General features: G+C 39.2%; 2 protein-coding genes across 2 annotated transcripts in view; one reads left to right on the forward strand and one right to left on the reverse strand.

The window, feature by feature from the left end:
• ppargc1b (peroxisome proliferator-activated receptor gamma, coactivator 1 beta) overlaps positions 1-6,379 on the forward strand; it is a 97,829-nt gene extending 91,450 nt beyond the window's left edge. Inside the window, exon 12 of the mRNA XM_061048559.1 lies at positions 40-6,379. Within this exon, the coding sequence (XP_060904542.1) occupies positions 40-131 (92 nt within the window). The 3' untranslated portion in view covers positions 132-6,379. The remainder of the gene's footprint in view (positions 1-39) is intronic.
• A 7,761-nt stretch (positions 6,380-14,140) lies between these two features.
• The window catches only part of pde6a (phosphodiesterase 6A, cGMP-specific, rod, alpha), a 36,193-nt gene continuing 33,353 nt past the window's right edge, over positions 14,141-16,980 (reverse strand). Inside the window, exons 21-23 of the mRNA XM_061049136.1 lie at positions 16,354-16,437; positions 15,972-16,134; positions 14,141-15,696 (exon numbers count right to left, since the gene is read on the reverse strand). Coding sequence (XP_060905119.1) covers positions 15,653-15,696; positions 15,972-16,134; positions 16,354-16,437 — 291 coding nt within the window. The 3' untranslated portion in view covers positions 14,141-15,652. The remainder of the gene's footprint in view (positions 15,697-15,971; positions 16,135-16,353; positions 16,438-16,980) is intronic.

Raw genomic sequence — 16,980 nt, forward strand, 5'->3', positions numbered from 1 at the left:
CTTTTTTTGGTTTAACAATGTATTTTTCTTGTCTCATAGATGAGGCAGGTCCGGGTCCTGTGAAGAGCAAGTACGATGCACTGGACTTTGACACTCTGCTGAAGGAGGCCCAGAAATCCCTGCACCGCTGACAGCACAGTGCCCCTGACTGGCCAGCCTTAGTAAACTGCAGCATCAACTCTCTGACTACACGGCTCTGCCCTCCGACAGGCCTCTCAGTACCTCCATGCAAGGCAACCTCGCAAAATGTTTACATTTTTACCATTGGAATAAAGTAACGATAGGGACCTTGTTTTTTTTTAGTTTCTTTCACCGGAGGATACTGCTTAAAAATGAGGAAGACACTGGGCGTACGGAGGAGTTACGAGACAACCGAGGAAGTAGGACTTTAAACAGCAATGGTACAACTACAAACAATAACGCTACTGTTCTCTGCTGAACAACAATAACAAAGCTGTATGTGTTGGTGACGTCATTGCCCGCCTTGGGAGAGCGGGCGTGAGAGACATCTGTAGCAAATCCTTGCTATTCCTGCGTTGCGTTGGTCGTCGTGGTGTGCGTTTCTGCGTCTGCGTGTTCTTTGTTCTGTTTGTTTTGTAAAAAAAAAAATATAAAACTCCCTCTTTCCGGTTACGGGTGGTGAACCTGCAAGCTGCGTTCGCTATGAAGTCGTGTGGTTGTATAACCAGGAAAAAAAAAAACCCTGCTTTGTTTTAGCGAAAAATTGTGGATGTTAAAAATTTTAAAATCTATTGTGTGTGTGTGTGTGTGTGTTATGGACAAAGAATATATATATATATATATAAAACATTTAACGTAATCATTTGATGACTGATGAAGTTTACAAATCTAAAATGAAGAAGAAAAAAATCATGTTTTTTTCTTTTTTTTGTAACTGTAGTGCTTCCTTGATTTGATCTATGCACTGTAAGGAGGTAAATGTCTCCGCTGTCCTCCACTTCCCCCCCTTTGAATCTATTCTCTAACTCTGCCATGCTGAATATTTTCGCTTCTGCTACTGGCTGCTGCAGGCTTTGTTTGGTAGATGTTTTATACATTAAGACCACAACTTGGACCTGGGAAAAATTCCCCTCGAAATCAACCATTGTTGACCATGTTGAGATATCAATTCAGCTTAAGAACTCATTAACATTATTGCAAGGAGTGACACATGTTTCAAGCATTACTACTTTTGAAATAATTATCTAACAGTTAATGTCTGGGTTAAATCCATTTGCAGGATTGATCTGGTTTTAGAATTAAGGGTTGATTAAAAGAGGGATGTAGTGAGAATTGATAGGGAAGGAAGTCAGGGGAAAATAAATTATCTGTTTTGAGACAGCAAAACTAACGGCTAAACCAAACCAACACAGCAGTTCCTCAGCAGTGACACATTGACATTTCTTTGGTCCAAAAAACAGACCCGAGGCAAATAGATGATTATTCTGTTAATTGCTTTGGAGACTCACCAAATATCCTCGACCGGGATATCTTCCTGGCTAATCAGAACTTTGGTTTAAAAAGTTAAAATGGGCCTCATATGTTGATTCCGGGTATATTTTTCCCTGTCTAAAGGGGTCTTAATGTATCTTTGATAGGGTCCCACTGAACATGTGTCAAATACAGGCTGAAGCCTGGCGACACCCCTCGAATGCCACAGCCAATGCAACGGTTTCTGTTTACATTTGGACTGCAGCAAGCAGGAATTAAATGGGGAAATAAAGTTTGCTTTTAGTAATGAACTCAGTATGAATTCATCACTCCTGCACATTTATCCAGACCAGTCGTGTCTTCTTTCAGATGACATCCCTCAGTCACTACAGGCAAAAGTATTTCAAATCACGTTCAATTATTCTTTTTTGGAACACTTTTTTTCTCGGTGACCATAGAGCTTTACGTTGGATTCAATGTACAATTTTTTTCTCCCCATTGCCCACCCATGAAACGTCGTTGTTAAGAGGTAGATGAATCTGTTGGTTCAAATGGAATGTATTCAAGAATCTGAATGTAACCGCGTTTTCCCCATTTCTGCTTGCCCAAAGATTGTGGAGCTTTCTGGTGCTTTAAAAGGTAGACTTGCTTAGTCATATGGTTTACCGCATGTGACCGATTATGGCTTGTGAGGCAGTCCGGTTAGCACCTATTTTACAATCCTAATGCAGCCAGTAGCACCAGCCATGAGAAGGGAGAGAGCTTCCAAGCCTGCCAATATGGTGGCATCACACCGCCACCGACAACACAGCCAGGGAAGAGCAAGGGATGGGCTTGAAAATAGCGAATAAAAGTTTCAGACAAGAATCTTAATTCCTGTCTGGGAGGTACTGTATCAGCTGAGCATCTCTACCTCACATCCATCCATCCCTGCTCCACCTTGTCTTTTTTATTTATCTGTTCTACTGGATGCTCTCCCCCCTGTCTTTTACAAGTCTCTCGCTCTGTTGTGTTTTTTGTCTGAAATTCTCTGTGTAAGGGTTTCCCTAACAAATGGGTGGTTATGGGTAGTTTGAGGGTTTGTGTTGGATTTTTTTATACTACGACTCCTCCTACCACTGAGCCCCTTGTGAGGGGAATGATCTCTGTCTATCTCTGACTCTTTTCTGCGCTGGCCTCATAATGGTTTGAAGCGTATCTGTTTCTTGGAGTCTCGACCTTGTGTCCTTGTGTAACTTGAGTGTTTTGTCTTTGTCTCGTGTTTGAGTCGGACACTGCTGACGCTTACAGGTCGGTTAGGACGGGGTGGGAGGGGGTTGAACAGTGGTGGGTGGTTTGGTTAGTCCTTGAGTGCAGTTGGAGGGGAAGATTCCCAAGCTTCCCCTTGCCCTCATTTTCTCGTAATCTTCAAGGACATGCCATTCCTACTGACCGCTCTCTTCCTCCTCTCCTAGCCCGGGAATTTCAAGAGAAAACGCAGCCCGACTCTTCCTCTAACTAAATCTCTATCGCTTTTTGTCTCTGCGGGTTCAAGGCCTTGTTTCCAGGTCTTACCCAAACCCCCTGGTATACTCCCCGCTTTTTAACAGATAATCCATCTTTCCCTGACCCTGTTCCTTGTCATTGCTCTATCTAATCAACTCCTTGGTAACACACACAAAAAATTGAATGTTTACATCACTCGATTCTCCTTTGACTTTATTAGGAACGCACACTAAGTACAAAGGCGCCTTATTCAGTGTTTTCAAAAAAAAAATTCAAGCAGCAAGTGAAGTGGCCAAGAGGGAGGCACCTTCTTGAGACTCACTGATGTCCAAAACTAACTACAACAGTTTAGTGCTATACATACTGATTGAGAAACAAGGTCGTCAATTCAAATTAAACAGAGAAAAGAAAAACCTAGAAATTTCAACAAAACTAATCGTGAACAACTGAATGAGTATTTGTGCTTAGTATGTATACTACTAAAAAGTGAGAGAATGTGCTGGTTTACATATTAAAAAAAGAATATATTATAATATATGAATATAAAATGTGTATATAGCACTATGCCTCGTTGTAAACATAAATTGTATTGTGTGTTCGTTTTTTAACGGTGGCGGGTCATAGTTGATTGCTAATCAGACAGGAGACGGTCAGGTCAGTGTTGTTCTGATGAGTTCATGTTCGTTCAGTGCAGGGAGGAAATTAAGGGAAAAATTGAGTTGAAATGACTTCACACACAAAGTCCGACACTGTTGTTCAAGAAAGACAAAAAAAGATCCAAGTATCCCTTTAGACTACCACACTAGCGGGTTCTATTTCTTTGCTGTTTATGAAATATTTTTCAATGTTTTTTTTTTTGTTTTCTTAAAAAGCAATTTAAAATGCAATACATAATAATCTTATCTTTAAGACAGCCTTTCCGGGGGAAAAAAAAAAAAAAAACCTGAGGTAATAATGTACAGTATATGGTTGGTTGTTGAACTACAACATGGGTAATCTTTGAGCTGCGGATTCAATATGCTACTGAACTGTATGTAGACTGCTGTTCAACACACACACACACACACACACACACACACACACACACACACACACACACACACACACACACACACACACACACACACACACACACACACACACACACACAAAATACTACAGGAAGAAAAGGGGCAGTTGCATTGTAAACACATAACACGTATAGAAAAGAAATGGTACCAATATACTCTTGCACAAATAACGTCCCAAGTAGTGAAATACCTTCACAATATTTTCCTCTCATCAAAAGGAAGCTGTTGTAACTATGTTATTACCACATTTTGATGGTGCACAGGTTCTGAATTGCATTGGACACTTACTTGTATTACGGTAACAGCTAATAAACTATAGGTGTATTATGACTGGTAAAGGAAGCGGGGGATACGAAAAGGAAAGACATGTTGGTTTGACCCGTTGAAGTTTCAGACTAGTTGATACAGATTAAGTAGACACTGTAGAAAACCCAATGTGACTGCAGCACCAAAAGGAAGCGTTAGATCAAAAGAACAGCAATCAAACAGAAGTTACAGAAGATACATCGGTCCAAATACGGTCGCTGAAAGATCTCAGAGTTCTGCATTTGTAAGACTTTGCAGCCTGACGTCAGAATCGATGCATCAGTGATTGTGTCGCATCAGGCTGCTGCTCATGCTTTAATTTGCAAGAACAAAAATTTAGATTTTTTTTTCTTCCAACAAATGATTGATCAATGAGTTTAGCATTGAAACAGATCCGGAGAAAACTGAAAGGTAGAGGGTGGTTGAAGAAATGTGCCCTAAATCCATCCGCATTTCTTTCTTTGAGATGAACATGATTATTGAATTATGGTTTCTACATCTTGAGCGTGCAGCATACATTGGGATTCCTACAGTTGCTCTTGCTGTGCTTGTGAGGGTACCGTCATTGTTTGAAGGTGAATGACATCAAAACCCCATTTTCATCATGGCAAGCCTTAAAACTCAATCGCGGGGAAAACAAAGCTACCACTAGCTTTTGTTATAACAGTTTCAACTCCTTTCCAATCCAATGTGGTTTTATTATTAAATAATTACTGACGTAATTAAAACTTTTTCAATAGCCATATTATAAAAAGGTATATACATATATATGAATATATATTTGTGTGTTTGTGTAGATATCTAGATGATTATATACTTTCTTATAGAAAACTTTGATGTTGACCATTCTCCTCAATGTTTTGAGAACACGTTGACACATTTCAGCATAATAATACCGCTGTCCGCTTGGTCTAGGTCCTAGGTCGGTGGACAACGAATCCAAATAAATGAAAAAAAAGTTTAAAAAAAATAAATAAATGAAAAAAAAACTTCCAAAGGGAATAACCTGTGTCAGAATGCAATACCTTCTTTCCACTCTTCATTTCAGAAAAATGGAAAATGGCAAGAAAACCATAAAACTTGATAGGCAAGTTGACCAAAAAATAAAAACCTAAACAATAAAGAGTGTGGCTCATGAACAAATGTGATGTTTTCAACAGCCACGTCATATTCACTTTTATAGATGTTGTGTTTCCAATACCATGGCCCACTAAAAAAAAAAAAAACAAGTCTTTGTTTTTATGTCATTTCCTGTTTCTTTGGTTCAGAAAACAATGTATCTGTCAGCTAGCCACACCATCAGTCGGGCCCCTACCAGGACAGGAGTGCTTGCAATACTGACCTGATTCTGATTACGAGTTCCACTTCCGTGTTTGATCACATTTCAGCATCAACAGTTGTAAAATACACAGAATCGAATGGGTAATCTGTTCAACTTGATGGCAACAGTGATGTCAAATAGGCACTTAGTAGGGACTGCAAACTGTCAAAAATCTGCTTAATGTGAGTGAGGTTGTTTTTTCTTTTGGGTGGAAGAAAATATTTTGACATAAAGGGCATACATTGTTTTTGATGTTTTCATGAATATTGATTTTATTGTCTATTTACATCTAATGACTATCAAATTCACAAATGATTTCTCTCTTTTTTTTAACTTAGTTTTTGGTAAAAACAAAAAGGTAAATACTGCTAGTGAGATTTTATATTTTTACATATGTTGGTTTTATTTTGCGTTTCTTTTTTTTTTTATTTATACGCCACTTAGTTTGGATGTCTTTAAATGGTGTTATTTTCTCCGTTTTTTTGTGTGATTTCATATGTCTTGAGAATGGAGACAAAGGCATTTCAGTATTTTTGAATTGTTAAAATCTAGTTTCATAGAAGCGGAAGTATCTGATGTTATAAATTATATTTTAATTCATGTAAATAGTTTAAAACAGAAGACTATGGCTTCCTTTTAAACTGAATACATTTCTCTTCAGAGATTGTTTACATTATGAAACTGTAGAGATGTGCTCCTCATATACTGTATAAAGTGCATATATTCATTGATTTGCCTCCAAAAAATAAAATCCTAATGAACAGCATTTTCTTGGTTCAGGTGTTGATTTATGAACTAAGACAACATGAAATAAGATATTATTTCAGCTTATTGTTGACTTATTGATGATTTAGGTGGTTATGTTAAAAAAAAACATTAACACAAGTTTACATTTATTATTGTCTTAATTTATTTTTCTACTGGCTGCATATTAGAGAAGCCCTAAGCAGACATGCATCAGTTTTACTCATCTTATTTCCTTTGAGTAAAAGTAAAATACTGTTATTTTCTGAAGATCCCAACTTTCTGTTCCTGTTATCTCTGGATAACATCGCTGGTTTTTTCATGATAGGATAATTTAAGATATATTCAGGAGATCTTAAAAAAATGTAAGTCACGGAAAACCAGCGTTGTTATCCTGCGATAATGAGATCAGTAGATCTCGAGAAACAGCTGAAATCCAATCGTTAGCATGGGAAAACAGTAAAATTAAATGTATAGATGTATGTCTGCTTACAGCTTCTTTAATGGATTAGCAAGCTTGTATAGCACATTTCTAGACTTTTGACTGCTCAAAGCGCTTTTACACTGCAGGTCACACCGACACAATCACAAACTGATGGTAGAGGCTGCTATGTAAAGTGACAATCAGAAGTAACTAAACTCATTCATACACATTTATACACTGCTGACGAAGCAGCGGGAGCAACTTGGGGTTAAGTGTCTTGCCCAAAGACACATCGGACATGATGCTGCAGGAGCTGGGGATCGAACCCCCAACCTTCTGTTTGAGAGACGACTGACAACTGAGCCATAGCCGCCCCCAATGAACAATATTGACTTGACATTTGTCAAAAGGTTTTTATCAGGATTGGATCACAAGTTTTTTGTGATGCGCAAATTTCAGTTTTGTCTATGATGGGCCAATAAAAACAAATCCTTAGCTTACACTTGCTGAATTAAAATAAGTGCATGGTTGTGTTGTGCAGGGCTTCTGAAATGAACTCTATATTTTTAGTAATGGCCGCTGCATCAAATCATCCATCTCACTGGCATCACTAACAAGAAAAAAACTTAAACCAACACCATTGTTTGATTACATGTGTTAAAATTGGACATTCATAGGAATGCATGTTTTGTGTGCATAGTGTGTCTATCACTGCTGTGGAGAGGGTTCAGCTTCATAAAGCAGTAACATCACGGACCCTCCCTCTTTCCAGTCTTCCACTGGTTAAACAGCATCCTATTAACAGGCTGCTGGCAATTTTCTGCCTGGCTAAACTGTGATTCACATGCCAGTGACTGCACTGATGATGTCTGTGCACAAGACACCACTATACCAGCATACTGCTGTATTAATGGTCTCTGATCTACTGTCGCTCACACACTACCAATAACATATGGGAACATCTAGCAAGGCTGCCGTAGACAAGGAAAATCTAAAAGTACCTGGTTGAATATTAAAATGGTGAAAGAGTATAGACAATTTCATGGATGGTACCATATGGCGGTTTCAGATATTGAGTCATCTTTAAAGACAGAGAATGATAAAAAAAAAAAAGCTATAAATCTTGGTCAACAACAAGAGCCATCACACTGCGCAACCTGCTGTGCAGCCAATGCTCAATTAAGTTGCTCTCTAACCCAGAAATTTGACTCCAACAACTCCGAAACATACTCGTTACAATCATCCCCCCTCAAATTTTTTTTATAAAAAGTTAAACCTGCTATTAAATTTAAATTGTGGCATAATTGAACGTACAGGACTATGACACCAATCCAGAAAATCTGCACAACAGGCCCATGTAGACCCAATGTAATGAGTCAACCAGGTGTCCTAAACTAAGCCCTATTCATAAGGAATTATTATCACCTTGGTACCTCAAGTAATGTGCATTGAAATGTGGAGGATGCTTGTGTTTCTAATCCTGTATGAATCACCCACGTTTGTCATTTGTAAATTCAAAATTCCAGGGCATCACTGACCGTATTTCATTAAACACAAAGACAACAGTAATCCCGTCCGAATCTGCATTTCAGTGATTTTGGCTGGTAATGTTAATTAGGGGGGGTTCTGCAGATTTGTCCGAAACCTTATACTGATGCAGAGTGTAGGCTGCATTGGACATTGTGAACAAAGGTTTTGACGGCATTTTGAGTGCAGATTCAGTTGGTTCTTCTCACTACACAGTATGGAGACCCATTGATAGAAAGAGCTAATTAAAATCCATCAGAAAAACAAGATGTAGAGGAGTGATTAGACTGATCTAAATGCTTAGCAGAATACAGTAAGGAACATTTTCCATCTTTCAACAGGCTCAAATCAAATGCCTTTACAGAGCAAACTGTAGGTGGACATCAGGTATTTGTCACGGGAGGATTCGGGCGCCTTGGCCCACCCCGTTAAGCGCAGATCTATGCCTGGTGTAGCTGTGTGTATAAATCCCCCTGCTGCCCCCAGAGACAAGGCTAATATCATGCAGCACCTCAACACTTTTACAAATTACAGACTTCACTTATCTCCTGAGAATGTCCCGCCGCACCAAACACCAACGTCAGGGGGTAATTCTCAACTTTCCACAAGTCTCCAGGTAATAGTCTCCTAGATGTAGGGCTTTAGTGTATAATACAAACACTATCACGTTGTAAAAGTGAGATAATTGGTATAAAGAGTAATGTATGATTAAGGGAACTTATCTTTTTTTAATAATGCTGCTTTCAAAGCATTAACCTTTTAACCTATGTGATTAACTGAGCCGCCCAAAGCCAGAGGAGAAAGCAGACAATTAGAAATCATCCTGTCAGCCATTTCCTGCCCTGCTGTCCTCTGTTTGGTTGTTTCTGTGGGGCAGTCGTGACTGCAGCAAACAGAGCAGCTCTGCAGTGCAGAGTTATTAGACACACAGCGTCGTCCCCGTTAGCTTCAGCTTAACTGTGACAGGAACACCATGGACAAGAGACTACTGTCGACCAGGAACCTCAGAACTCTGCTTTCCCTGTCACAGCCCTCCATGTTACAAAACAGTGGATTTTATGACTGTTTTGCACTGCTGCACCTTTTTCCCTTCATTTTGCATTGGTTGGTTTAATCATATAGACGAGACATCGATAGTTCATAAATCCATAAAACTATGATGAAAAAAGGACAAAACCAGTATGCCAGATATTTTGGATTAACAATTTTAATATGACCGAAGATGCAACTTGTTGAGCTCACCTGGTGTGCAAGCATCAATTTCAAATCTGTCTCCAGCTAAGTTTATCAATTGAACTCTTAAATAACGTTTATTCAAAGTAAACAGATGACCAGAAAAAGAAAGGAAAAAGGAAATATGGTGCAGCAGATGGTCAGAAGAGTCATACAATGATCATCTGTTCTGCAGCAAAGCACAGTCAGCTGATTTAAAATTCAGTCATATTACTTGTTAAGCGAGCTTATTTTAGCCGTTTTTTTTTCAGCAGCTGTGTGGGAAGAAATGTCTGAGGAACTTCTCAAACTGCAAGACAGTAGTTTGGACATGGGAGAAATGTGACTGGTCCTTCATGATCAGATTCACAAGATCAGCATGTTCATGGTTCGGGTCATTATCAGGAACCAACTTATATACATACAGTGGAAACCAGTACAGGGCTAACACATGCTTGTTTAGAGCTCTGGTTTTATAATGGATTTGTCAATGAATAGGGGCTTTTTGCCATATTAATGCATTTACATATCATGTTCAAGAACGTTTTGAATTTGTACATTAGAACTTCCCAGTCTGTATTATAAGGTATAAGTCTCATCTGCTATACACTATATGAGATGAAGATACAAATGCATTGTATTTAACACAGTCTTCATTCAGAGTCAGAGAGTGCACCGCAGAACCAATTTTATCCAGCAAATACATTTTTCATCATCTGATATGACTTCATATTTAAAAGAGGGTGAATTAGACAGTGAGCAGGCATATATGTGTAATATTAAAGTTTCATTGTAAATACTCTGGAAATGATTGCATTGGATTGACATATTATGCTCTAATCTATTCAAAATGAGAATTAATTTGACTTGATATTCAGGAGAGGAGAAAGTATCATTCACATGTAAACCATAGTTAAACATGCTTTAAATGACAAAGTAGTTAAGTGTAAGAAAGGACCCGTACGATTGAGTATAAGGCTTTTTATATTTTGTGATGATTTTAAATTAATGGTTTATACTCAAAGATTTGTTGCAGTTCAAACATGGCGCAGTGCAGTGAGCAGTATCAGGTCAGAGGTCACCTCATGCAGCACACTGATAAACCGTCACTTTCATTTAATGCTGAACACACATGAAGTACAAGATGATATACAAATAAAGACCTCTGCTTTTGCTAATCCAAAAGTTTCAATATGTTGTTGTGTTCAATAAGTTTTTAATTATATTATTTGATCTTCACTGCATTTATATTACTGTTGATTTAAGTAATACTCTATAGGCGACTTGTCTAAGAAATTTAATTGCATCTCAGTCCAAACAACATTAAAGGATCATAATATCTTTGACAAATGTTTGTACCCCAAACCATCCGGACAGTTTAAGGGATTTTGACCATGAGAGGGAAGAAAGGCTGCTTTCTACTACAGCGGTATGTGTTGCTATATCACCGAGCAGATGCAGGTGTATTCACTGTGTTGCAGTTTGTGATGCTGTGGGTTTCTGCACAGATCCTGCACATTGCTGGACTTGTTTGGTAAGCTTCTTAAATGTCCTCATGAGACGTGCTGATCTAAGCAGCCACTCGCTTCACACCTGCTGGAGACCGAAATGATTTAGCACGGATCTCTGCAAGTGCTGAAGAAAGTTGAGATCAAGAAACGATGAAAAACAAACATCATCGTGTTCATCACGTCTCTTCTCTCAAGTTTCTGTGCGACTTAAATTATCTTTATCTTCAAAAATTGGTGGGATTATTCTCATTTAAAGACTGTGCTCGGTGCTCCTCTCAACATATACGACCTCTACTTCATGACAAATGGATGACTCAATTACAACAGGTAACAGACATAAAGCAGTTTATCATTATTGTTCAGATACTAATTATGATAGAGTCCGACCGATTCATTGGCCAGCCCATAACATCGGCGATGTTAGCATATCCAGTGACTATCAGTAGTTTTATCGCAGACATGCGCAGATATTACTCGGTTTATCCCCCAGTGTAATAGCGTTTCATTGTATCACCAGCAGAGGGCGCTATATGGATTAAAACAAACATTATCACTCTCCAGAGTGTCAAGAGTTGATGCACGTACATGCTCAGTTACTTTCCAGTTTAGCAACAATCTTGTCTTCATTATATATCTTTCCCACAAGTGTTCAGTGATAACTGAAGTTGAGTGATCAACGCAAAGAAAGTGTATATCTATCTATCTCTACACATACATCTAAGAAAGATATCGGTATCAGATTTTTTCTCTCCCCAATATCAATATTGGTATCGGTATCGGCCCCAAAAAATCCATATCGGTTTGGGCCTAATTGTGAGCTTAGCTTTAACTTTCTAGCTTGTGCTTTCCTTGGTTTATATATATATATATACTGTAAATATACAGTATGATGGATGATGGAAATGATGGATACTTCAACAAGTCTATGGAAAGTGTGTGTTTTAATATATTTTGCCAAATTAAATGTTTGGGGGCAGAATCAGACATGACTGCGATACAAATCTAGAATATTCACGAGTTTAGGTTTTAAAGTTTGGAGTGCAAATGAGAATACATGTGATAATTAAAAAAAAAAAATCTTTACTTCCTCTTATCTTATACGATTACGGTGTCCATTCACGTCCTCCTAACCAGAAGACAGCTACTCAAGCTCTTTAGCCACGGGTGAAGGTCAAGAGTCGGAAAATGAAGTTACAGCTGTGTCATTGCTCGAAAGACAGTGGCCTTTGGGATACATGAATTTGGCCGGATGAATCAGCAAATCAGGGGGGGGGCTTGTGCCATGACTCCAGTCAATCATTTACACTACAGAAGAAGAGAATAGAAGAGGATGCCGATGTGCTGTAAAAAGATGAGCCGAATTAGAGATATTGCATGTTTTTCTTGTCACTATTGGGTTCAGTGGCCCGTCTAGTGTCCACCAAAATTCAAAACAATCTGTTATTTGAAGAATCATTTTCTGACCTTTATTGTATAAAAAAGAGGGGTCCTTAGCCATGCTTGCCCGTTTATAGCAGCCGTATTTAGAACAGAGGACCCACTTCATGTGATGGTTGGTGGCCATGGCGTTTATGCCACTAAATTGATACTGCGTATTCAGTCCAAGAAAGCAGCTAGTGTTTTCATTTTCAAGCTCAGTATCTTTACCATGGATAAACCTAATTAGAGGAATGTTCATATTGTTTTGAATGTAGCAGTCCCTGTTGACAAAGCTGTTCGTTTAATCTCCTAATTCTTACAGTCCTGTATATGTAAGCGTAGGATTCTATCAAGAAAACATTTCATCTTCATTTACTTTGAATACATTACAAACTAATCACTGTGATAACGTGCTTGGAAAAACCTAAGACAAGGTCTTGGTGTTGGAGGTGACATGGCATTAACATTGCAGGATCAAAAATAGCCAGTTATGTGCTTTGTCTTTTGCGTCAGTATGACCCACATCAGCTAACCTTAAAGTTAGTCAGACTATTCAACAAACCTGTGTTACTTGTGATCCTTGTTATATCCGAGCTAACTCTTCCTGAACGCCCTTCACCTACTGTCTGAATTTAATTTGGTTTCTGTTGAGATAAGAGCATCAGCTAAATGCTAAATGCTTATCATATGACTGTCCATTACAAAATGCTGATGAAAGTGCATTGCTGGAGTCAACAAAAAAAAAACGGTCAAGTGACTTCCTCTGCTTAGAAACTGCAGCCGACCCATGCTTAGCTGTCCTATAAATAGTCCTGCATCGCTCTCTCGGCTGTGGCTTGCAGGCTCGAGGCTCTGCAGTCACGACTGCCCCCGTTCTGCTGCTACTCTCTTCCTGTAGGCTCGCTGGTTGCACTGCAGCTGCTTCTCTCCCTCTCACTCTGCAGTCACGGGTTAGCTCTGCGTCACAGTAGAGCTTTGCAAGCTCCGCTGATCACCACAGCCATATACGGCAATCCTTTGAGCTCCCAGAATGCCCTTACGTCACGGAGACTTACGTCACACACCCGTGACGACACACTCAGATTATGTATCCATGCTATTATTAAATTACTACAGCGTGTGAGGCAGGGAGGGAGGGGCGATGATGAATTTAGCTCGTGTCCTGCCCCCCTGTTGTGGCTCCAGTAGCGATCTATTTTCATTATCCCTCTCTGGCGTCATGTCGTGTTTTGTAAGAGTATTATGTATGGCTCTAGGTGAGAAAATTACCTAAAGTGTACAAACACAATGTCAGAAAAATAGGTCTTGCAGATTTCAGATTCTCATACCTCGTCTGCTGTTGTGTAACACTTATAATATACATGTGTTGTGCAGAAATGCTGCATTAATGCTGCAGAGATTCTCTCTCCTTTGCAGAACCAACATGACCGATGTTTCTCTCCCTGAAGTTCAAAGCAGTTCCTAAAGCAGTCTCAGTTTTATAGTCACATGTGTGCTTTGAAGTTTAGCATGCTTTTATACCGTTTGTTTTACTCAGAACTCTCTTGATAGTTTACCCTGACTCAGTCCTCAGGGCGAGCTTCAAGCAAAAAACACTTTTTAAGTTTCTAGATTTCAACTGAGCTAAATGTGCTTAAAAAGTGAGAGTTAATGTGAAAGATTCAACAGCATTCAGCCAAAAAAATGCACGTCTTAACCATAATATTTATTGAAATATGATACACATGATTTCTCCTCTTCAATGGTTTTGTAATCTAGACATCTGAATTTATTTCTCTTAAGAATTAAGCTAGTTTTAACTCAGAGCTCTTCTGTAAATCTGTGCTTACTTAGTTGTTCCAGCAATTTAATTTGTGGGAATGACACTTTAAATTGTAAACGTCTTGAAGAAACTTTAAATAAAAAAAGGAATTTGGGATAAAAAGCATTTTCCTACATTTGATGCATAGACACGTAAGCCGTGGGGTTCCTACTGTGGGGGTACAACACTTAGGCACAACACTTCGACTAGCTCCTGCACGCTGCTGTCAGTCAAATGCTCGCTGGGATGTAAATCCTCATGAATGAGACGAGTGCAAAACTTTCCCAAACAAACTCTTATGGGAATGAATAAGAGTGCAGCGAGAGTTCAACAAACATGCAGAGAGAGTGTGTGTCGAGTATGTGTCTTACAAAATAAATAACTGCTGAGAGAAGTGAACTCAAATATGCTGTCTGTGTAGAAACTCTTCATGATGTATCAAACCATTTATATGTTGTACTTGTACACTTTGTGCTGACACACACATTTATTATTTATGCAGAACAAAATTGACCTCCTCAGAAACCGATGTGCCCATGCAATGAGCGATTGTGCTTAATGAACTATGGTGTTTTTAAATATCTACAGACATGACATCATGTCTGATGAATGGCGAGGGCCCGAAACGTTACATGTGATATTCCATGAAATTCTACTTAATTGGAGCAGCGTCTCACTACTTTTTCTCTCTTTGGATTTATTTTGTCCAGCACCCAGTACTTTAACTTTCTCGGATGTTCGTGCCTTTTTGACATGTTTTTAATATATCTACAGAAACACTCATACACACACCCCCCTGTTCATCAGGTGCATATTAAACAGATGTAGCTAAATCTGTTTGCTCTGATTGATAGACTATTCTAAGGTTCAGCGTTGCTTCTTTTTTGACCCATGCTTCAAATCACCGACTCGTTTAGGGCAGCATCAACCAAGAATCAGGAAAGTCATTTAAAATCATCTTTAGTATTTAACGTCACACACGGAGAAAACACAATCATATTACAGTCCACTAAACAGGGTAGCATAAAACTGCAGTTGCATTCAGAGGCCTTTGGTGGGCGCCAAAGCGCACCGAACCAAATTCTTACACATCCGTTGCTTTAAGTGTCAGATATTAAAGCTTCCTACAAACAGCTGTTCAGAACTGACAGCCAACTGCATCAAATGGGTGACACAACATTAAAGATGGGACAGGCGGAAGCAGTACAGATGGAAAGCAGAGCAGAAAAGAAGTAAGGTAGTTTAAAAGCGAAACATGCAGCTGTAAAGGAAACAGGGAGAGATTTGCTCCGATTACTAAAACCTTAAGTGACAGAGGGAGTACATAGAAAGATCTTCTGTGGTATGCCCAGAATTGGACCACAACAATGTAGCAAGCAGCTCGGTACTGTTGTAGCATCTCTAGCTGAGATTACAAGTCTTTGATTGAGACTGGGCTTCACCCGCTGCAGGAGGAAAGAAAGAAGGAAGGGAGAAAGGATGGAAGGAAGGGAGAAAACAGAAAAACAGAAAGGATGTTATTTTTTGCATAATTTAAGGAGAAACATGATTCCATTTGTACACTTTCTACACCTCTAGCAGCAGCTTTAGCATGATTTTTGCACTCCAATTTACCTCAACCTTGGCACATGGGCTGTTTAGGCTCAGAGGCATACTGTATACGTCCCACATGAAACCGACAGAGAAATGCATTTTCTGTGTGTCTGTTCACATTTCCTACCTTTTGCAGCATTTCCTTGAGCGCTCCCCTCCTTGGCTTTCTTGGCCTCCTCCAGTGCAGCCATTTTGGCCTCGTACACCTCCTTCAGGGCGTTCCACTCCTTCCTGTTGTTCAGCAGGCGGTCCAGCATGGGGGTGATCTCCACGTGGAAACGGCTGAACTCCTGGGGAGAAGAGGAGAATCAACGCAAATGAAATCACAGTCAAACAAAAACAGCTTTATTAGACCAGAACTGCATCGATTCAAAATATCACATTAACAAAAACAACAGTAAGTTATGGTGATCCTGTTGCACACCTGAACCATCTTAAATAGTTTCTGACAGGTTGAAGGGGATTTGTTATAGATTTTTCTGTGTTTTGACGTGTGTGTGATGTCTGACCTTGTACACAAAAGAGCAAACAAAGTCGATGAAACCGCACTGCAGCTTCGGAAGATCATCAGATTTGTTTCTGTCCATCATGGGCTGAAGAAGAGAGAGAGAGAGAGAGTGTTTAAAACGAGCACATTTACTAATCTAGTTGTCAGCATTAGAAACTAAGCCCTTTCATACCTATGATTTAATAGAATTCCAAGAGGTTCATTTTGATGCAGTGTGCCATAAAAGACTGATTATGGCATCAAAGCTCATAAGTTAGTAGTTTTTGTAGTTCAGTAACTTCCTCACTGTGTCCAGCGTGTCTTTTTATAAGCTATAACACCTGAACAATATCATTTGTTGTCAGTGCGCAAGAAATCAAAATGTACCAAGCATCCAGCAGAATGTGAAACTTTAAAAAGTCTGCTAAAGGCTTCAGGGAGTGAGCGCTCTGTTTGCACAAACGTCTTTTTCTTTGGTATAAAAATGAACTTCAGTTTGAACAACCATGTGACGTTACATTGGATTCACGTTAGAAACCACATGCACATTGTGCAATGTGTACCTGGCAGCACAGTAGATTGTAAAATCCTGTCAGAGCTGTAACAAAGTTCACAGTGACTGTAATTGCCGGCAAAATTGCCCACCTAC

Source organism: Labrus mixtus, chromosome 10 (genome assembly GCF_963584025.1).
Source record: "Labrus mixtus chromosome 10, fLabMix1.1, whole genome shotgun sequence".
NCBI classification, from domain to species: domain Eukaryota; kingdom Metazoa; phylum Chordata; class Actinopteri; order Labriformes; family Labridae; genus Labrus; species Labrus mixtus.